The 20,767-nt window shown below is 43.1% G+C and overlaps 10 protein-coding genes across 10 annotated transcripts; 7 read left to right on the top strand and 3 right to left on the bottom strand.

Moving 5' to 3' along the window:
* Window positions 1–1,207: 1,207 nt before the first annotated feature.
* On the top strand, window positions 1,208–3,106 carry PUMCH_002107 (uncharacterized protein; the record flags this gene model as incomplete). The annotated part of the gene is made up of 1 exon (XM_063021129.1): window positions 1,208–3,106. One exon carries the CDS (start codon window positions 1,208–1,210, stop codon window positions 3,104–3,106), a length of 1,899 nt encoding a protein of 632 aa, XP_062877199.1.
* Window positions 3,107–3,283: 177 nt separating this feature from the next.
* PUMCH_002106 (uncharacterized protein) lies at window positions 3,284–4,528 on the bottom strand (the record flags this gene model as incomplete). Its single annotated transcript, XM_063021128.1, has 1 exon — window positions 3,284–4,528. The coding sequence occupies one exon, from the start codon at window positions 4,526–4,528 to the stop codon at window positions 3,284–3,286; it is 1,245 nt and encodes a 414-aa protein (XP_062877198.1).
* Window positions 4,529–5,188: 660 nt separating this feature from the next.
* On the top strand, window positions 5,189–5,938 carry PUMCH_002105 (uncharacterized protein; the record flags this gene model as incomplete). The annotated part of the gene is made up of 1 exon (XM_063021127.1): window positions 5,189–5,938. One exon carries the CDS (start codon window positions 5,189–5,191, stop codon window positions 5,936–5,938), a length of 750 nt encoding a protein of 249 aa, XP_062877197.1.
* A 314-nt stretch (window positions 5,939–6,252) lies between these two features.
* Window positions 6,253–7,857, bottom strand: PUMCH_002104 (uncharacterized protein; the record flags this gene model as incomplete). The annotated part of the gene is made up of 1 exon (XM_063021126.1): window positions 6,253–7,857. The coding sequence occupies one exon, from the start codon at window positions 7,855–7,857 to the stop codon at window positions 6,253–6,255; it is 1,605 nt and encodes a 534-aa protein (XP_062877196.1).
* Window positions 7,858–8,317: 460 nt separating this feature from the next.
* On the top strand, window positions 8,318–9,220 carry PUMCH_002103 (uncharacterized protein; the record flags this gene model as incomplete). Its single annotated transcript, XM_063021125.1, has 1 exon — window positions 8,318–9,220. The coding sequence occupies one exon, from the start codon at window positions 8,318–8,320 to the stop codon at window positions 9,218–9,220; it is 903 nt and encodes a 300-aa protein (XP_062877195.1).
* Window positions 9,221–10,395: 1,175 nt separating this feature from the next.
* PUMCH_002102 (uncharacterized protein) lies at window positions 10,396–11,700 on the top strand (the record flags this gene model as incomplete). Its single annotated transcript, XM_063021124.1, has 1 exon — window positions 10,396–11,700. One exon carries the CDS (start codon window positions 10,396–10,398, stop codon window positions 11,698–11,700), a length of 1,305 nt encoding a protein of 434 aa, XP_062877194.1.
* A 289-nt stretch (window positions 11,701–11,989) lies between these two features.
* PUMCH_002101 (uncharacterized protein) lies at window positions 11,990–13,678 on the top strand (the record flags this gene model as incomplete). Its single annotated transcript, XM_063021123.1, has 1 exon — window positions 11,990–13,678. One exon carries the CDS (start codon window positions 11,990–11,992, stop codon window positions 13,676–13,678), a length of 1,689 nt encoding a protein of 562 aa, XP_062877193.1.
* Window positions 13,679–14,129: 451 nt separating this feature from the next.
* PUMCH_002100 (uncharacterized protein) lies at window positions 14,130–15,458 on the top strand (the record flags this gene model as incomplete). Its single annotated transcript, XM_063021122.1, has 1 exon — window positions 14,130–15,458. One exon carries the CDS (start codon window positions 14,130–14,132, stop codon window positions 15,456–15,458), a length of 1,329 nt encoding a protein of 442 aa, XP_062877192.1.
* Window positions 15,459–15,550: 92 nt separating this feature from the next.
* Window positions 15,551–18,394, bottom strand: PUMCH_002099 (uncharacterized protein; the record flags this gene model as incomplete). The annotated part of the gene is made up of 1 exon (XM_063021121.1): window positions 15,551–18,394. One exon carries the CDS (start codon window positions 18,392–18,394, stop codon window positions 15,551–15,553), a length of 2,844 nt encoding a protein of 947 aa, XP_062877191.1.
* Window positions 18,395–19,471: 1,077 nt separating this feature from the next.
* On the top strand, window positions 19,472–20,380 carry PUMCH_002098 (uncharacterized protein; the record flags this gene model as incomplete). Its single annotated transcript, XM_063021120.1, has 1 exon — window positions 19,472–20,380. The coding sequence occupies one exon, from the start codon at window positions 19,472–19,474 to the stop codon at window positions 20,378–20,380; it is 909 nt and encodes a 302-aa protein (XP_062877190.1).
* Between the last annotated feature and the right edge of the window lie 387 nt (window positions 20,381–20,767).

Genomic DNA, 20,767 nt, shown 5'->3' with positions numbered 1-20,767 from the left:
ACTCCACAAATCAAACGCAGTTGTGTATTCCAACCAATTCCGCAAACAAAGCTATGGGTGATTCCGGAAGTTGAAAAATGAATCACTGGAACGCAACTCCCTCCTATTTGGTGATTGCTCTATCTATACGCGGTCAATCTGACCAAACCTATCAAAATTTCCAGACCTACTTCGGCCAGATAGAGCCGCCGCACATAGGCTCTGCGCGGCGATTCCGATCATGTCCGATGGTCCTCTTATTGCGTCGTGCATAAAGCTGTTTGGGACAAGTAAAATTAGGATCAAATGTGGTGACGTCCATTGAATAGCCAAGGAGGAAGAATAGTAAAAACCCCAAGAACTTTTTCAGCTAAAAATCTCGTCAATTGGCACCCATTTGCAACAGATGCAATGCCACTTCCAACCCCACTGAGGGGTATAAATGCCATAGGGGGGCTCAATTTGGATGATGGACTTTTGAGGAAGGTCACGTGAGAACACAGGAGAAACTGTATCAGTGTCAATTGGCACAACGGTTTTCCCTGAGAAGCGAATTCAGGCCCCTGATACTTTTAAAGCTTTCGCAGGAAAGAGAAATTTTTTGTGGTCACACTATCAATGCCACTGTTTGCAGATAGGGTCCGTTGAGGTTTCAAGATATTCGCTAAGTTGGACTCTGGCGGTAAATTTTGCAGCTATCCACCTGCATGTTGCAGCCGAGATCATCCGGCGACCTAACCCTCGAAACTCATCGACCACAGTGCCTCACCGCCAACAATATTTGATAGCAGCAAAGGCAGATACACTTCACCATTATGTCATGAGCGAAACCAATCCTCAAGACCAAAATGGATTGACAATTTCATATTTGGTTTGGAGTCCATTTTTTCCGACCCAGGTTTGGCCGGTTCCGGCGTTGATCCTGACTGATATTCTCTTAAGACTATAGCCGCATATTTCTATCACCCAGACCGACCACTGTTCGGACCCAAGCGCACTGCACACAGACCGCATATACTGGTTTCTTATTCTGACCCCTCATCATCAGTTACGCTGCTATATAAGATAACGATGCCCGCCTGGAAATTTTCCGCTCTGTCAAAAATTTGTCCTTAGATACATCATCGCATTCAATTGGTCGAGTCATACTATTTGTATATCCGTTTGGCGCCTCCTTTTACATCAAACACGTTTTGCAGCACCCTAATATATTCCCATCTCATCTAATATGTTGCGTCTGAATATTGGTACCGTTAGGGCCCTTCTCGCTCGTCGCGCACAAAGCACCGCTGAGAGTGCTAAGAAGGCTGCTCAGTCGATTCACACACATACCATTAAGACCCCCGTTGGCATCAATGCTGCTATCGCGTCGTTGAAGCCAAAGACTACCAGATTGTCTATTGAGGGTCCAATTGAGTGTGACTTGGAAGGATTCCAATTGCTCAATTCCCCAATTTTCAACAAAGGATCTGCTTTCACTGAGGAAGAGAGAAAGGCCTTCCACCTAGAGGGATTGCTTCCTTCTCAAGTTAACACCTTGGACGAGCAAGTCGACAGAGCATACGCACAATTCAAATATCTCAAAACACCATTGGCTCAAAACGATTTCTGTACTTCCATGAGAATCCAGAACAAGGTTTTGTATTACGAGCTTGTCCGCCGTCACATTCGTGAAATGTTGCCTATCATCTACACTCCAACTGAGGGTGATGCCATTGCCCACTACTCCCACCGTTTCAGAAAGCCAGAGGGCTGTTTCTTGGATATCACCAAACCTGAAACCATTGAGGAGCGTCTCGCTGTTTTCGGTGAGGACAAAGATATCGATTACGTGGTTGTCTCTGATGGTGAGGGTATTTTGGGTATTGGTGACCAAGGTGTCGGTGGTATCCGTATTGCCATTGCCAAATTGGGTCTCATGACGTTGTGTGGTGGTGTCCACCCTGGCAGAGTTTTGCCTGTTGTATTGGATGTCGGAACCAACAACGAGAAGCTTTTGAAGGATGACTTGTACATGGGTAACAAATTCCCCCGTGTCCGTGGTGAGCAATACTGGGATTTCGTTGACAAATTCATCAACGCTCTTACCAAGAGATTCCCTAACGCTGTTTTGCATTATGAGGACTTCGGTGTCACCACTGGTAGAACCATGTTGCACAAATACCGTAACACCCTACCCTCTTTCAATGATGACATTCAGGGTACTGGTGCTGTCGTCATGGCTTCTATCACTGCTGGTCTCAAATACAGTAACCGTAACTTGCTCGAGTCCTCTATTCTTATTTATGGCGCTGGTTCCGCCGGTCTTGGAATTGCCGACCAAATTGTTAACCACATGGTTTCCCATGGCTCCACCGTGGAAGATGCTTGTAAGAGAATTGTCATCATGGACCGTCGTGGTGTGGTTCTTAAGTCATTTCCAAATTCCCCAGAAGGTCAACTTCGTTATGCTGACGAGGACGGCAAATGGACTGGTATTGACACCACCAACCTTCGCGATGTTGTTGCACACGTTAAGCCAACTGTTTTGGTCGGCTGCTCTACTCAAGCCGGTGCCTTCACCGAAGAAGTTATCAGAGAGATGTACAAGCACAACCCACAACCTCTTGTGTTCCCTCTTTCAAACCCTACTCGTTTGCATGAGGCTTTCCCGGTTGACATCATGAAGTGGACTGATAACAATGCCTTGATTGCAACTGGTTCGCCTTTCCAACCTGTTGACGGTTACTATATTTCTGAGAACAACAACTGTTTTACTTTCCCAGGTATTGGTTTGGGAGCTGTTCTCTCCAGATGTACCTCCATTACAGACACAATGATCTCCGCCGCTGTTGATCAATTGGCCTCGATGTCCCCTAAGATGGCTGACCCAAAGAACGGTTTGCTTCCACCATTGGAGGAGATCGATGAGGTTTCTGCCTACGTTGCAACTGCTGTCATCTTGCAGAGTTTGAAGGAGGGCACTTCCAGAGTTGAGAGTGAAGAGAAGCCCGACGGTGGCTTCGTTGAGGTTCCAAGAGACTTCAAGAAGTGTTTGAAGTGGGTGCAGTCGCAAATGTGGAAACCCATCTACAGACCTTTGGTCAAGGTTCTGCATGTTCCAGAGATTCATACCTGGCAACATTAAGACATCCACTTGGTGTCAGTTTGCATTGTAAACAATTTTTAATAGAGTTCAACAATAGACATTTTAGTTCATGACATTATTCGAGTAATCGTTCAATTCATTCAAGCGCAATCTATGCGTCTTGTTTATTTAGTTTAATTCGTATCATACTTTTAGGTTCGACTTTTGCAGCAAGGTTTAAAGGCTAGAATTTAAAAATTCAACAAGTCTGACAATACCAAAATACTTTGCTCTGTCATAATCTCTCACGTTAGGCAGCTTCCCGCTCTTGAGTTTGCGACTCACGTCAGATGCAATTACATCTTCAAAGTAGAGCATAGAGTCATGGACGCCATGAGGCTCTATGAAAACGCTGAGATTCACTTTCCCTTGTTCACCACGGCGAATTAATTGGTAATGTTTCTCGTCCAAAAATTCGTGCAGATTTCCGTATTTTATTTTCTCGAACCAAGGCAAATCAATTGCATACTTGGCCCACTGGAGTACATCATCACGGAAGCTTTCGTCTTCGCCTAATATAAGGAAAATATCATGTTTATCATCGGAGTACAGAGGAATACAATTCCAATCATCTTGGGTGCGAGGAGTCTTACCACCCGGTGAGCATATGATCGAGAATGGATCAGATGTACCGATAAGGTGTCTCAAATCGAGCATCGACGCAAACCGAGAGTGATGTATCATATCATAATGTTCATTATCATTCCATGATTTCCCTTGAACAAGATCTTCAGGAAGTGGACTCAATTTGACCCAGGGACTGATGAGAACCATTTTCAGAGGATACACCACTGGCGCCGAGACGGTTCTCAAAAATTGAGTGTATGAGATACTAAGATGACCACCAGCAGAGTCTCCCATCAAAATGATATTGTCATTCTTTTCGCTCACTAACTTGCTGTAAGTTTTGTGAAGTTGGTGGAGCTGGTGTGGGAACGGATAGCCCTCTGAAATTAGATTGTAATCCAAGAAGAGGATGGAGGTGCGGCGGCGCTTTTCATAATCAAGAAGCCGGTAAACCGAAAGCACACTTTTAATTTGCAGCGGGGCAGTTTGAATAAAATATCCGCCACCATGGGAAAATATAATGATTGGATCCGAAGATTTCCTGTCCTCCTGTTTGACAAGCCACATCAGGTTTGGATCGTACAGTTCACCATATCCAGGCAAGTCTTTGACCAATTCTCGAGCAATGAAGGGGATTATTTTGCGGATTAAAAATCTGTTGGAGTAAGGAAAAAGATACTTTCCATCCATCATATCCACCTGTAGAGAAGTACGATACACTCTGAGTTTAAGACAGTTCAAGAGACTCTTGTTAAATTTTCTGAAGCGTAACCCTCCAAAGATGTAGTACCTTAACACGACAACAACAAGGTCTAAGGGAAGCCGAAGCATCACAAGAAGCGAATGCAACGACATTGTTTTCGATTTTGTATTTATTGCAAAGAATAAAATTGCAAGAGTTAGAGATTACTTATATATCGAGTCAGATTCACACGTGAAAATACACCCCGCAATAGAACCCGAACAAACTGCCGAGACGACATAAAACGGCCGTGCTCAATTCAAATTTCTTTTTTGACACACATGTCCGTTGTGTTTTGCTTGAGTCTATTTTTTGGCTTGCTTCGCGTAGTTGACGCAGAATTGAGTTGTGCGCATTAGAGCTTTTTTTTGCAGCCATTCATGTTTCAGATGGCACCTGACTGAAAACGGTTCAATAAAATCAGGTGACACGCATCACGCGTATGCTTTTACTTAGACGTGTGTTTGCAGGTAAACAAGGACGAACGGCCCAATCAACAGAAGGCAGCTCAGATCACGTGACTTTTTCAGACTCCGGGGATGGATCGAACATAGATGTTTTCCAAATCCAGTATGGGTGCATAATATCAATTCTTCTGGATCACAATTTTCAAACATGCCAACCTCCAGTATTTAATTGGCTACTTATCTCTCGGACAAAGGGAGGCCCCCCTATACAATTAAGTCCGAACCCAGCTTTCCTGCAGGCATGGGCCAAGTGGTCCTATATAGGGAGACATAATTCCCCCAACTTTCAACATCACCTACATCAAGATGTCCACCGAAGAACTCAAATCCATCGTCAACAAGTTGCAAGACAGAATCCATGCTTTGGAGCAAAAAGCTGGTCTCGTTCCTAACGTGCCAAAGTCCATCAGAATGGTTTTGATTGGCCCACCAGGTGCTGGTAAGGGTACTCAAGCTCCAAACTTGAAGGACAAGTTCTGTGCTTGTCACTTGGCTACTGGTGACATGTTGCGTGCTCAGGTTGCTGCTAAGACTGACTTGGGTGTCGAGGCCAAGAAGATCATGGACAAGGGTGGCTTGGTCTCTGACGAGATCATGGTTAACATGATCAAGTCCGAGTTGGAGAACAACAAGGAGTGCGCCAACGGTTTCATCTTGGACGGTTTCCCAAGAACCATCCCTCAAGCCGAGAAGTTGGACTCTATGTTGGACGACAGAAAGACCCCATTGGAGAAGGCTGTTGAGTTGAAGATCGACGATGAGTTGTTGGTCGCCAGAATTACTGGTAGATTGGTCCACCCAGCCTCCGGTAGATCTTACCACAAGTTGTTCAACCCTCCAAAGAAGGAGATGACTGACGACGAGACTGGTGAGCCATTGGTTCAGAGATCTGACGACAACGAGGATGCCTTGAAGAAGAGATTGGTCACTTACCACAAGCAAACTGAGCCAATTGTCGACTACTACAGAAACAAGGGTATCTGGAGCGGCATTGACGCTTCCCAGAAGCCAACCACTGTCTGGGCCGACATCTTGAAGTGTTTGGGTCAGAAATGATCAACTTGTGTATAGTTAAAAGTAATGAATACATTTCGATATGTGAAAAAGGGAAATGATTTTGCGTCCGACTCAATCCTTAAGCTTGTTTGAGAGAATGATTTGTTAGTGGGTGGTTATCGCATTTGCTCACTTTTGCTCCAAAATTGATGCTTGATTCGAATACTTAACATAAAAACCATGATCAATTCTTCCAAGCTTGGTTTTAGAGTTTGACCATTATGTGCACGCGATACTACCGTATGCCGCTAGAGAGATTGATTGATATTTAATTCGTAATGCCTATGAGAATAATTATACACTATTAGAATGATTCACGCAAAGCGCTCTCTTTTAACCCGTCCGTTTCCATCATTTTCAGCGCCTCTTTTGCGATTTGCCTCTTCGAAACACGAGACATGCACAATTTTTCTTCCCGAGTTATTTCCAGGCGCTAGCATACACTCATTCCAAACCCATTCTTCGGTAGCAGGGTTGATCGAAGGCTTAATGTGTTCTCTGCAAATTGCACATACATTGTTCATGTTTGTTTCATCAGATGGAATGACCACGAAGGCAACCTCTGTAGAAGTGGCCCTAGTATTTACGTCTTTCTTGACTGTGGATGGTTCAAATTCAGACAACTCATTCTCTTGGAACTGAACCCATTGAGCTGTATCTAGGTACCAGCTTCTGCTTTGAACATTAGTTTTGTGGTTAGACAAACGTTTGTTGATACGAAAGTGCCAATCTAAATGGAGCTTTTTCATTGCTGTACCACGATCATCCGAGGGAAATCTTTTACCGCACTGAGAGCATTTCAGAGACTTGGTTTCATACAATACTTGCACAGTAGATGCATCTAAAGTGTTATTGAGGATGAAATTCTGGAGATTGGAAGAGAAAGATTCAACTGTTCCGAGTTTTCTCTCTAATTTTAAAAGCTCTTTATATTTAATTTGTTCATGCTGAGGCAACTGACTCATGTTGGCATCTTGAATCATGTTCGACAAGATAGATGCAGAAGATGTATTGAACGATTGGGGAGAGTACTTGTGCTTTGGTAAAACCAATTCGTACTCAGGTTTTGAGTCTTTTTTGAGTGACTGATCCACCTTGACAAGTCCAGATGAAATCAAGTTTTGAAACAATACCGTTGCGACTGGTTTTGCTGGTTCCGGTGCAGTTGCCTCGCTTTTAGCAGGCGCTGATTGAGAAGAAGTGAACTTTGGTGTGCTTTCTGAATTGTTTGCATTAGAAGGGACTATAGCATTGGCTTGTGAATCCTGTGCAATTTGAGTTTTCATCTGCGTAAGTCTTGCCTGAATGCCCGCCAATTCGGGCTGTCCAAACTGTTGCAGCAGAAGAATCAGCTTTAATTCACGGAGTGCACTGATCTTTTGTGGTATTGAGGCATCAGATGGATCAGAATGTCCACGTTGCTCCATAATTGGGAGAAGAGAACTTATGTCTGCCACTAAAGACAGTTGTACAATACCACCTTGCAGACTTTCAGCAACACGCGGTTTGGCTTGACGCAAGAAGTTGCCAATTTTCTCCAATTGGTCCTCCGGAAATAATGGAAGTGTTGAATTTTTCGCCTTCAGAATCTTCCAAGTCTCGAAAAGCTTCACTAGTTTTGCTCTGGTCTGATCATTCACCAACAGGTATATTTCAGTGAATATGCGAAATATCTCGTTACCAAACATCGTATGATACGGCAGTCCAACGACTTTGCAAATAGAATCGAGAAGATATAGCGTGTACAATTTCTGTTCGGGAATACATTTAGTGATTCTTTCAGTGATAGCTCTGACTATTCCCTGTGCCTCCAGTTTATTTTCATCAGCAATGGTAGTGAGAACATCGATGATAGACTTTGAATTGAAGGTGAGTTCACGTAATGTGAGCTCATAGTCCTTAATTATGGTGGGATCCATTACAGAGGAGTTGAGGTGGTATATGAGACCTGTGTAAGGGTAGAATATGGGGATGTGAAGAGTGAAGGAGTTTCGAAAAAAGCAGAAAAAAATAGAACAACAAAATTCTTCATCAGTGATTCAAGAAACAAAGGATATTTCTGCAAAGATATTGAAGAAAATGACTGTAAAGGATCATTTTCTCGTCTATCTGGATTGGATCTTTTCAGATGCTCATCATACCTGCTGTTCTCCAAAAATGAAGTCTCACCTCTAAAATGCCCATTTCCCAAACCATGAATTATTCCAGCGAGTACCTCTTCGCAATTTGTGACTTTTTCTGTGTTCCGTGACTCACTTTTAGCCTATCTTTCAGATCATGGGATACACCCCGGCATATAGCGTATCTGTCCACTTTCAGTAAGATTCTCTAAGCGCGGTAGACAAATTTTTTTCACCACCAACCACATATTCTTCTCCAATGTCTCCTCCTGCCTCTGACAAGAAACAATCGGGTGTCGCCAGAGTGCTCGGCTCTGCCTCTGCTGGTATCTGTGAGATTGCTGTGTTCCACCCAGTGGACACCATCTCTAAGAGACTTATGTCTAACCAGACCAAGATCACCTCTGCCGCCGAGTTCAACAGCGTTATCTTCAGAGAGCACGCCCAAAAGGCTCTCGGTTCCCGTTTGTTAACCTTGTTCCCAGGTTTGGGTTATGCTGCCTGCTACAAGATCTTGCAGAGAGTGTACAAGTATGGAGGACAGCCTTTCGCCAACGAGTTCTTGACTCAAAACTTCAAGGACTCGTACGATTCGCTTTTCGGCGCCAAGACTGGTAAGGCTCTTTTGTCTGCTACTGCTGGTTCGCTTATTGGTATTGGTGAGGTTGTGTTGTTGCCATTGGATGTCTTGAAGATCAAGAGACAAACTAACCCTGAGGCATTCAAGGGTAGAGGTTTCTTGAAGATCATGGCCGATGAAGGCTTTGGCTTGTACAGAGGTTGGGGTTGGACTGCTGCTAGAAACGCTCCTGGTTCTTTTGCTTTGTTCGGAGGTAACTCCTTTGCCAAAGAGTACATCTTCGGTTTGAAGGACTACTCATCCGCTACCTGGACTCAAAACTTTGTGACTTCTATCTTTGGTGCTTCTGCCTCTTTGATTGTTTCCGCTCCATTGGACGTCATCAAGACCAGAATCCAAAACAAGAACTTCGAGAGCAAGGAGTCTGGTTTCACTATCTTGAAGAACATGGCCAAGAACGAGGGTATTACCTCGTTCTTCAAGGGTTTGACCCCTAAATTGTTGACCACTGGTCCTAAATTGGTGTTCTCTTTCGCCTTGGCCCAGTCGTTGATTCCAGCCTTCGACAAGCTCTTGAAGTAGATTTAGACTGTCCCCTTTTTTGTCACTTTTTTATTACCATTAGTTGCAGCCATTGACGGTGTGTCCTGCAGCTAGGTCCTTTGTAAGTAGTAATTCTCATGTAATGTATTTAGGTTATCCACTCGCTTCTAGCCTCGCTACTGCAGATAACGCTGATTAATGAGACGTAATTTCCCAACTTATAACGGTTATCGCTTCTCGTTTGTGGTCAAGGATAACAAGAAATTTTAATAGATGAGACTCATAACAATAGCCATGTATTCGCTCAAAGCGAACGTTCTTAATATGTTAGTGCAGGGTCAACGAACGAATCTGCTAAATCTAAACTTCATTCACAGTCTGACAGTGCACGAGGCCTCACTTTCCACACCTTGTCAGGAGGAAGAACCTACGGAGTGCAATTGGGGGAATGTGACGGATATTCCGATACTATGAGTTGACTTTTGAGTGCAATGATATTTTATGGGATGAAGCCTTGTGTGGCAAACGTCGTTGGGATAGACAGGTATTTATGGGATAATAATGGGCAAAGGTATGTAGAATATAATATAACATTAATGAATTGATAATTAGTAGAACAAAGCGTAATATATTTCAAGGAGAGTATATTTGCGGGCGAGAGAATTGGGTTGAGACAGAACACAGTTGGACATGGTTTCCTGATTATGACTTTGTGTGCAATCATCATTCGTAGAACTATTGTTTCCGCAAAAGAAATTTTTATGTCAATTCGTGATATCTGAAAGAAACCCTTTGAGAAAGTGCTTATTATGAACTCAGAAACTAGTTTTCGAGTGGACACGTCGTTGCCTGATGCCTCAAAAGAACAATGGGGCCGAATACATCCAGGATGGAATCCAATCAATTAAATCAAAATGCTTCAAACGACAATTGCCGCTTGCAATCAATTCGCGAATTTAGAATTCATGCAATGGCTTAACCGGCTCCTTGGTGTTATGAGATCCTCTTCAGGTAACCTTCTACAAGCCATCATTGTTTAACAAATTTACAAGAAGATAAAACTAGAGAATTGAACAAATGCTTGTATTTGATTCTTGTGGAAGCAAATTACTCAAATCGGCTGGATTCACGTTTCAGTTTCATCACGATGGTCATCATGGTATGAGCCCCCATAATCGCGTTTTGAATCACTGTGCAACATCTTGGAATGGCAGATGAACCACAAATTGAATTGCCCCGCGTTATCGCAATTGCCAGATGCTTCAATTATCCAAGGAGCACCTAAGGGTATTTACGTGACCTTGCCTGTTATCATATTGGCCTTCCAGCAGTTCAATACCAGTGTGCTTCTTGTCACTGACTTTACAGAGATAACGGGACTGGGGTTCGCACATAGGCAGCTGCCACAAAATTTGCCCCAAGATTTTATTTTCCGACTGCGTCAACTAGACCATTCAAAAGTTTTGGCTATCGGTGTTCCCTCTTATAGGGCCGAGCACATTTGGGATGAAATACGACTGTTTGGACCCCAAATGCAAAAATATGATTACCGGCAGCCTGAACACTCAAATATTCTGCGAGAAGGCGTGGTGGCAGTTGTGAATTTTAAATTGAAATCGTATAAAGGGTATTTGGAGGGATGGATTGGCCAGTTTACCGTTTTGAACCGCTTGAAATATTCAACTAAAGAGGGCATGAATGACTTACCCCCCGACTCTTTCCTGAACTTTAAACAGCTACTAGCTAAACACATGGATTGCACACTCTATGATTCTATGGTCGCTTCTTTTCCCGTTGAAGAGTTTATCAAGCGACAAGAATTGCCTGGGTATAAACCGCCGACTATCCCAGGTAGAAAACTCGAGCAAAATTTGGCACCACGGGCAGTAGCGTCACTGCCTCCAACAAAAATTCGTAGAATGGCACCTTCAGAAGCGATTTATCGAGAACAGTTCAGCCAGGCCCCAGCAACGAGAACTCAATCATTAGATTCCTCCCGCAAAATTCGGGAAGACATCAGAGCAAACCAAGAGGTACCAGCAACACAATTCACAGATATTCCTAGACCGCTGCTGCGCATCTCCAATCGTGTCGACAGTGTGTCTTTTGAGGACTTTAGCGTATTCAAGTGCCATGTCATGAAGCCAGGCACTAAATTTCGCATGAGATGTACCTTGGCTGAGGTCATGCCAGCGGCTGAGGATCTCTTTGTGAAAGGCTTCAAAGAAACCCTACTGATAGCTCAAATATCGTTCGTGCTCACCAACCTGATTTCGCTGGTGACAGTTGAGATCAACACCACAGCAGAAGCTTGTAATTTTTTTGGATTTGAAGAAGTCGAAGAGGCAATTAATAATATTGGCTATCTTCAGAATACTTTTGGCCTGCTTCGCTCCCAGATGGTGACCATTGAAGTCGAGGCTAAAAAGATAAGCCTACCCACAGGTTTCTCCTACACATATTGGTGTCCAAGTTCTACGCTTGAAGAACTCTCCCGGTTCAGCCTCAAATTCCCATGAACAATCAATTCTGGCCATCTGACCATTATCATCTTGAATTTTCTGCAATTTTCCCTTCGTGTATTTTTAGACTATTATATTATAGACCAACTGAATGTGTATTTGAGCTTTCAAAGCTGAAAACAATCCGATTGATTCCAAAATTGACGTAATTCCACACAACGAACAAATATTCTTTTCATTTAACTCTTCAGACCCTCGACACACACTCTGAACTCGTTTGACACATTCTTCATGCAGATTCCATAGAAAATGTGTCCTGGTTTAAATCTAGGCTTACCTGCACACTATGATCCGGGCTTCTGGGCAGCTTTTCACGTCAAAGCTCCTTAACTGCGATCTCAGTATATGTCTCCGCATGAGTAATTACAAAGACTTTCAGATCATCCTTCTGATGAGAAAAAATGGGGTGCCTAAGGTCCAGCCTAAAAGACGCACCCCTCGCTCCTCGAATGGTTGTCTTACTTGCAAGCGTAAGAAGATCAAATGTGACGAAACCAAATGGATATGTAAGAGGTGTTTGAGCAGCCGGCTAGATTGCCGTTGGCCTGACAAGGTCCTCGACCTACACCTGGATCTAGATTTGCACGATATTGAGGGTCTACGACTGTACGATCCTCCATATTCTGCCACTTACACTTGGCCTGAGATTCCTGAGGTGGATGACATCACAGGAACTACGATTTCAGACTCAAGCTCAGTGTTGGCACTGACTGAACGATCGCTACCTTCATATGGATCGCCATACATGAATGGAGCTTCTGAAATCGACCAAATGAGTCCATCGCTTGAGCTCGGACCAAGAGTGTCATTCCAGGAGGTGTTGGACTTGGAGTTTTTGGGCCAGTTTTCGTACCGGTTTCTTCCTGCAATCGCCCAGATGCATTTTCATGATGCTTCATCCCGGCTGAACCTCATGCTTTCTGGCGCTGGCTCGTCAGACTTGCTTCGGGGGATCTTCGTGGCATGCGGAGCAGCTTTGGTAGCCTACGACGACAACTCATACAAAAGTGTTGCCATAGAGCGCTACAATATGGCTATGAACTCATACTTCAATGAGTTGAATCGGACGGACTCAGCTGGAGGAGAAGATTGGCTTCTTGTAGCCGTTCAGGTGCTTCAGACATTGTGCTACAGGGATTCTTTTGGCTCTTCCAACGCAACACGTGCAGCCACACATTTCGGCGCTGCTTATCAATTTATTTCTCTGCGTATTTTTGGGATTTCTAACAAAAATGGCGGCCTGGACGAAATGAAAGTCCTGCGCCTTGACTTGATGATGATTGAGAACTTTATTTTCAATTACTCATTAACAATTATGTTCTGCGACCATGAAAAATTACCTCAGCTTGTCATGAGTCCATATGTTCTATTCAGTCAGGCTAATAGTCGGCTAAAGGTGATGTACGCCTCTCACAAGTACCCACACCTGAGTCAAATGGCTATTCTTGCGTTTCAAGTGGCCGCTAAGAGTGCTTGGCTGTGCCGCTTATCTCTTCCGCTCACTCAACTGGACCACTTTATGCTTACTGAGCTTCTAATGGTAAGTGAAGTGGCCCTTTTGAGTATGAACCTTCTCAATTCGACTACAACGTCAATTGCCATCCAAAAAACAGTCTCTGTTGCACGAGTAGTCTTCCAAGCTGCAAGAATTTTAGTGGCAAGAATGCTAGATCCAAAATTTGATCCCGAACTTATTCAGGATTATCTCAATTACATACGTGGTGATGTCTCACAGCTGTACAATACAGATACTATCTTTCCAGTATGGGCTATATTCATCGCGGGAAGTGCCAGTGTTGATGTGCAAGATCGTGAGTTTTTCCGTGCTCAGATAAAACAATTGATGGATATCTCTCGGTCACTGATTGTGCGACTGGTCGCTGATCATTTAGAGAAGATGTGGATGCTCTATTCTGGTCTTGAACCTTTGGACCTACTCATGGACACCAGAGTATTAGATAGCGTTTGCAAATGAGCAAAGTCAGGGAAATTCAGATCACAATAATGGATTAATACTTCATTCAAGCACTACGAGATAATTGATACCTGCTGTCATTGAGCAGGTATGAACTATGTACATCGGAACAAAGGCTGCAATATTAATCAAGAACTTATATTTTATAATTTATAATTTACAACGTACGAGCTTAATGAAATTAGAACTACGATGTGTGTTGTATTATGTAAGCAAACCCGGACCTTCACAAGCATTTCCGTTAACTTCAGCGCTTGTACTTAATTTGGAGGACTGTGCGGATCCTTCTTATCTAGCGCGTTTGCCCAAAGAGGATATCCGACAATGCGCGGTTAGACCTATCTAATACAGAATCGATTTCTTATCTACCCCATTTAAAGAGATGAGATTTCCGCTTCGCTTCCAAAAGTCTCAAAAAAGAGCGACTTCGACAATATACCATAACTGAATCATGTCACTTTCTGAATCATGCGATTTATTCGCTGCAAATGATGGTATTCCGGAGTTGACAATCAAAAATGAAAGATTGATTGAGACGATTCATGAGACTGCAGATCTCTTTGGGGCTAAATACAGCTGGGGACCATTGGCAACTGACACTGGCGTGTGTCGTCTTGCCTTGTCTGACGAGGACAAAGGGATGAGGGACTGGTTTGTAAAGGAAGCAGAAAAAGCAGGATGTGGCATTGCTATCGACGATATGGGGAATATTTTTGCAATTTATCCGGGACGGAAAAACGGTCTTCCTACCGCGATTGGTTCGCATTTAGACACTCAACCCACTGGTGGTCGATACGATGGAATCTATGGTGTATTGAGTGGACTTGAGGTGGTGCGAACATTGAAAGATAATGATTATGTTCCAGAGTATCCAATTGCAGTAGTTAGTTGGACCAATGAAGAAGGTGCCAGGTTTCCAATGAGCATGATGGCGTCCACAGTTTGGGCAAATCCTGCTAAAAAAGACGAAATTTACAATTTAACTTCCGTCACAGATACCAAACCTGTCACCGTGAAGCATGAATTGGAAAGGATTGGTTATTTGGGTCCTTTTAAGTGTTCTTTCGAAGGTATGGGCTTGGCAGCCCATTTCGAGCTTCATATTGAACAAGGGCCAATTCTTGAAACAGAGAAAAAGGAAATCGGAAGAGTGCAGGGAATTCAGGCTTTGAAATGGATAGAAGTTTCCATCAAGGGAAAAGCCCAGCACACTGGAACAACTCCCTTTGCTTCCAGGTCCGATGCACTTCTTGCAGCATCCAAATTTATGGTCAAGGGAAACGAAATTGCCGCCCTTCATGATGGATTGTTCAGTGTCGGAATTTTGGAAGTCCTTCCAGGGGTTGTTAATGTTGTACCACAGGAAGTGAAATTCGTGATGGATATAAGGCATCATTGTGATGAAGAACTTGATGACATGTATCTGGAGACCTTAAAGGCATTTCAAGAGATAGCACAGCTATCAGGAAAGAAGCTATGCTTTGAAGTGAAACATTTGGTGAACCAGAAGGCAGTGTTTTTTGATGAAGCTTGTATGGATTGCATCAAAAGGTCAGCAGATCAAGTGGTTGGAATAGATCAGTCAATTCCAATTGTCAGTGGAGCAGGTCACGATTCAGGCCTTGTTGCTGCTAGATGTCCGACAGCAATGATATTCATTCCTTCAAGAGATGGCGTGTCTCACAACCCAGAGGAGTATAGCACCCCTCAGCAAGTGCAAAATGGTTTCAAAGTTCTTCTTGGTGCCGTTTTGAGGTATGATAAACTCAGATCAAAGTAATTAAAACAGTGTCGCGCTCACTTGTCCGATATACATATAATCTTGTATTGCATTCTATAAGATCACAATTCTTAGAAATACTCCGGAATTGTTTAAAATGTCCAAGTAAGCACATACATAAGCAAACTCAACAGTGCATACGGTTTGGAGCTGCTTGCATCATTAGAAAATTGAATATCATTTGTGAACCCACTCAATGCACCCGATATTGATGTCAGTGACCTCCGTAGCCTCAGAACATTGTTACTTTTCCTGGCTGCTCTTTCTTCGATCTCAGCTTCAACGAGAAATTGTTCAGCTGAAAGGAGAGGAGTCTCTTCATCTCGTTTAAATCTGAAATTGTTCTTGCCTTTAATCATTCTTCCAGTTGCAAACTGGTGATTCTCGCTTTGACTCAGTGCAACAGTGAATGAATCGGTCAAAAAGAACTGCCAGTCATTTATATTGGAGGGCTTTCCAAAAATCTTTAAAGCACGACAGAGAAATTTATATCGACCAGAAGGAATCGCTGTCCCATTTGAAAAGCTCTGGGGTTGAACGAAAGTGGGACCAGCTGATATTGGTGAGAATACGATTGGGAAGGCAATTGATGAACCACTTTGAGGTGCAAAAGCTCGGATCGGTCCAAGGTAGTTTTTCGTTGAGCTCAGTAGCGGGAGCTGGATTTGAGCAACGTCAAACAGCTCCTCCACAAGGTCAACCGAATAGAGCTCAGAAGCATACCTGATGCTATAAAATAGTGACGGAGTACGCAGAGGCTCGAATGAGAGCTTCTCTTCTTCGGCAATCTTGCGCAAACCCGATTTGTCTCTTATGAGAAGCAATGGTTGCTGAGTTATGGGTGTCCACTCTTTTGCCGAAAATTCCGACCCAATGAAAGGAACCGTAAACTCATCTCCGTTGGAACCCATAATCTCAATGACACCTTGAAAAACAGGAGCTTTAGCCTTATCAATAGTCAAGGGAGCCCGAACCTGGACAGATACAGATCCTTTCGAGCCAGCTTCTAGAACTAAACTTGTTTCCAGAATCTCAACTTGGGGACGAGAATCAACAAATTCAGGCCAATAAGAAGATACGTATCTCTTGGTACTGTCGCAAGTGTTAACAACATCCATTTCTCTGTGTCTAATTCTGTAGGTTACTTGCTCAGGACTTTCGTTGGCAAAGGATATCTTGAAGCTTGAAATTCTATTGTCGGTATCATTGAGCAGAAAGTAAGGCTCAGAAAGAATATTTGTGGTCAGGTTCCACATGGATTCCACATTGACAAGACCATTACCTTGTTGAATTAAAGGAGCATACTTTGACAGGTCAGTTTTGGTTTTGATATAGTCAATATAGCCCGATGAATAAGCGCGGCTTAATAATGATCCAGAATTAATAATCTTTCTTCTCAAAGTTTGTGGCTCCACCCGTCCATGCTCTGACAAATACAAAGCGATGACACCTGCTATGTATGGACATGCAAATGAGGTACCAGAAGAGATTGAATAACCACCTCCCAAATGAGCACCGAACACATTTCCCCCGGGAGCTGCTATATGTGGATAAAAATCCTGGTGAAACGTTGGACCCCATGACGTGAAAGCGCTTATCTGACCAGCAGAGCCATCAATTTTAGCGATAGCGCCATGTGTATCCTCTTGAGCAAAAGAAATCGAAATTTCATTATTGTCATTGAGTTCTCGTTTTAACCAACTTCTGACAGAATTGGTCGTCAAGCCAAAAATCTTATCGTGACTTTCGAATTTGGGCGTATGCATCTCGCCTGGAGATACGAACATGATGCTTCCAGAATAATGATTGGAACGAATAGCGTTCTCAATTTCACTGTTCTTGCAAGTTCCTCTAATTCCCATGACAATTTTTCCAGCATTGGAATCAAAGCTAGCTGGTATTGCACAAGCATTCCCAATGTACTCAACTTCAAAAACAAAATCAGTAGCAATCTTGCTACCATCATTGCCGATATAGTCAAAAGTTAATTTTTCACCGCTTGAAGATTTTAAAGTAGCTGACCAACTAGCATGCTGTGTTGACTCTACGGATGCAACAGCTATTACTCCGTTTCCGGAAGCCCCGGAAGAGGCATGAAATGGTCCTTTTCTGCCAGAATTTCCTGCCGCAAAGACAACGGGAATTGTTTCTGCTATTCTTGATGCAACGATAGAAATAGGCATCGAGGGGTATCCTCTATCCGAACCAAGAGACAAAGAGATGACATCTGGGCTTTCTGAATAGGCTTTCAACAATGCTGCAAGTATGATATCATCGGTTGTTGTTGCGCTTTTACCAAAGACCTTGTACATTTTGAGACTTGCACCTGGGGCAACTCCCTTCATATCGTTCGACAGGCCGACAATAATGGAAGAGACGAAGGTTCCATGTCCAACAGAGTCTTCAAAAGTTGTTTGTGGATTTTGAGGATCGGCCGTGAAATCGTAGCCCTCTATTTTCAAATGTTGAAATGCTTCATGATGAATGTCCAAACCTGAGTCGACGACTGCAACACGTATCCCCTCTCCAAATATGGCTTTATCATGCACAGTATCTACTCCTGTGATTGAATGTGGGCTCCACTGAGGTGACGCTGATTTGTCGGATTTGAAATCGAGGGTAACATATGAAGCCTGCCATACATTTCGGACGCTAGGAAGTGATAATACATCATCCAACGAAAATTCATTCGGATTGTGAATTTGAATAGACATGCCCAGAAATGCTGATGATTCGTAGTGGTTACTAACCGAGAATTGTAGGTTCTGATTGCCTAAGTCATCCTGAGCATCTGCGAAAGATGTTTCAAATTCAACAATATACCTATTTTCAGGAACTTCAAAATTCATTGGAGCAGCCTCCGCAAGCTCTTCAGGAGCGTAAGACATGGCCTTTGCTGCGAAGAGGATGCATGGTAAGAACCTTTGCCAAATCATTGACCGATGCTATTCCATGTCCAGCAATATTGACACTCTTTTATATTTTGTTATTTAGACGATTATCACGAAACGAAATAAAGCAAGACCGTCTAGCACCATACGTTTCATGCTCGAGGCTTCAATCAAGTATTAACCGTATCTCTTCTAATCCTTTTCTACACTTCGGCATTATCTCAAATGAATTAGCGCAATAATAAATGAGTAAAAACGCTCTTTATTTCATGGTTTGGGAAGCAGATTCCAAAAAAAAAAAATAAGATCAGCTCAATAAATTTGTTTCTGTAGCTTTCTCTTAAGCGTCCGTCTCGATCTATGACGATACAGGATAGAGCGAAACGGATCGGATCTCTCGAACACGGCTAAATAGAATTGAGACTTCTTCGATAGACAATTACGGAAGGCGCACCACACAATATAATTAACGATTTTGTTTTCACGATTCAATATTTGGTTTGCTTGATTGCACAACCAACTACACGATTTCCTAGGCACTAGACAGATCCAGTCCAGGATCTGGTCTTTTCGGCAATAGTTCCTCTGGCATTGGTATTCTGCAGGAACCCTGGCTTTCGGCGAAACCCGACATTGAGATGAAATAGTGGTCTGACAAAAAATGAATCAATGGGAAACGGCGTGCCCCGCTACTTTCATGCGGATGCAGTGCTTATGAGATGTGTCGATTTTGTTTCACCCCTGGATCTATGGTTGATGACTTCTTCAGGGTATAGACACATAATTTTCAATGGTAAACCTTTAAAAGAAACCGCATCTAAAATATTGACAGAACAAACTTTAACGGTATGAAGTCTTGCAAAAACCATTGTGTCTCATACTATGAATCTGAGTATAGCTTATTGCTGCTCATGTCGATTCTTATCATCCCAAATGAGATAAGGATCGTGCAGGACCGCGGCCATCTCCGGATACCGACACATATATAAGTCAACCCAAATCAGCCAACTGAGAGATCTTTTCTTACTAACTCAAGCATTCTTCAATCCATTCACAAGACTCAATCCCCGAGCCATACCTTTCTGAATTAATCACTCGAAGCAGCAGTCCACCTCATACACAATGTCCGTAATCATAGATTCTGCTTATGGAAAAGCCAACGTCAAGTTCTTGAAGGTCAAGAAAGACGCCAAGAACCCCAAAGTTCAAGAAGTGCTAGAGGCCAATTGCCAGGTTTTATTGAAGGGTGACTTCGATGTCTCCTACACCAAGGCTGACAACTCCCCGGTCGTTCCCACTGACACTGTAAAGAACACCATCTTAGTCGAGGCCAAGAACACAGATGTTTGGCCAATTGAGCGTTTTGCTGCCCACTTAGCCAAGCATTTCACTGGAAAGTATAGCCATGTCAGGGGTGTTGAAATCACGATCATTCAATCAAGATGGACCAAGTTCCCAGTGAATGGAAAGTTGCATGATCATTCCTTCAGAAACGAAGGTCCTGAAACCAGAAGAACGTTTTTGACATACGACAAAGTGTCCAAGAACCTCAACATTACCTCTTCGATCCAGGATTTGACTGTTTTGAAATCGACCGGTTCGATGTTCTATGGGTACCACCAGTGTGACTACACCACCTTGAAGCCAACCACCGACCGTATTTTGTCCACCGATGTCGATGCATCCTGGCAATACAAGGAACAATTGAAGTCTTTGGATGATGTTTCGAAATTGGCCGATGACGGTGTCTTTGACAATACTTATGACACTGCTCGTGAAGTCACTTTGAGGCTTTTTGCCTTGGAGAACTCACCCTCCGTTCAGGCCACCATGTACAACATGTGCCACGAAATTTTGCTGAAAGCTCCCAAGATTGATAGTGTCACCTACAAGCTTCCTAACAAACACTATGTCTTGTATGACTTCAGTTGGAAGGGCATCAAGGACAACAAAGAGTTGTTTTACCCATCTCCTGATCCAAATGGACTCATCAAGTGTACTGTGGGACGCAAAGGCTCAGCTAAGTTGTGATTAAATTATTTTTTTGTATTGTTAGGAAATAAATGGTTTTACGATCACTGCAATAGATATAGATGTGTGTCTGCCATACAGCAGCAACAATACACGTTCCTCCATTAGATTCTCATAGAAGACTATATTTCTGTATGCTCTGATTATCTATTATATTCTTTTTTCAAAAAACGAAAATCAAATTGGCGTGTAAGGGACGAACCGCGTCCCACAACAAACACTGTGGAGAAGGCCTAAGCTGCACTACCACATCGCCAACCTTCAACAGGGTCATCTATATTGCTTTGCATCAATGACGATTTGATATTCCATTCTATTTATTTTTCTTCCCTATTCAGCTATATTCATTGATTCCGAACCTAAATAGACACTTGTCCCGTACAATAA

The sequence above is a fragment of the Australozyma saopauloensis genome, chromosome 2, assembly GCF_035610405.1.
Source record: "Australozyma saopauloensis chromosome 2, complete sequence".
Taxonomy (NCBI): domain Eukaryota; kingdom Fungi; phylum Ascomycota; class Pichiomycetes; order Serinales; family Metschnikowiaceae; genus Australozyma; species Australozyma saopauloensis.
Note: the sequence above shows the minus strand (reverse complement) of the source record. Positions and strands in the feature narration are given on the sequence as shown.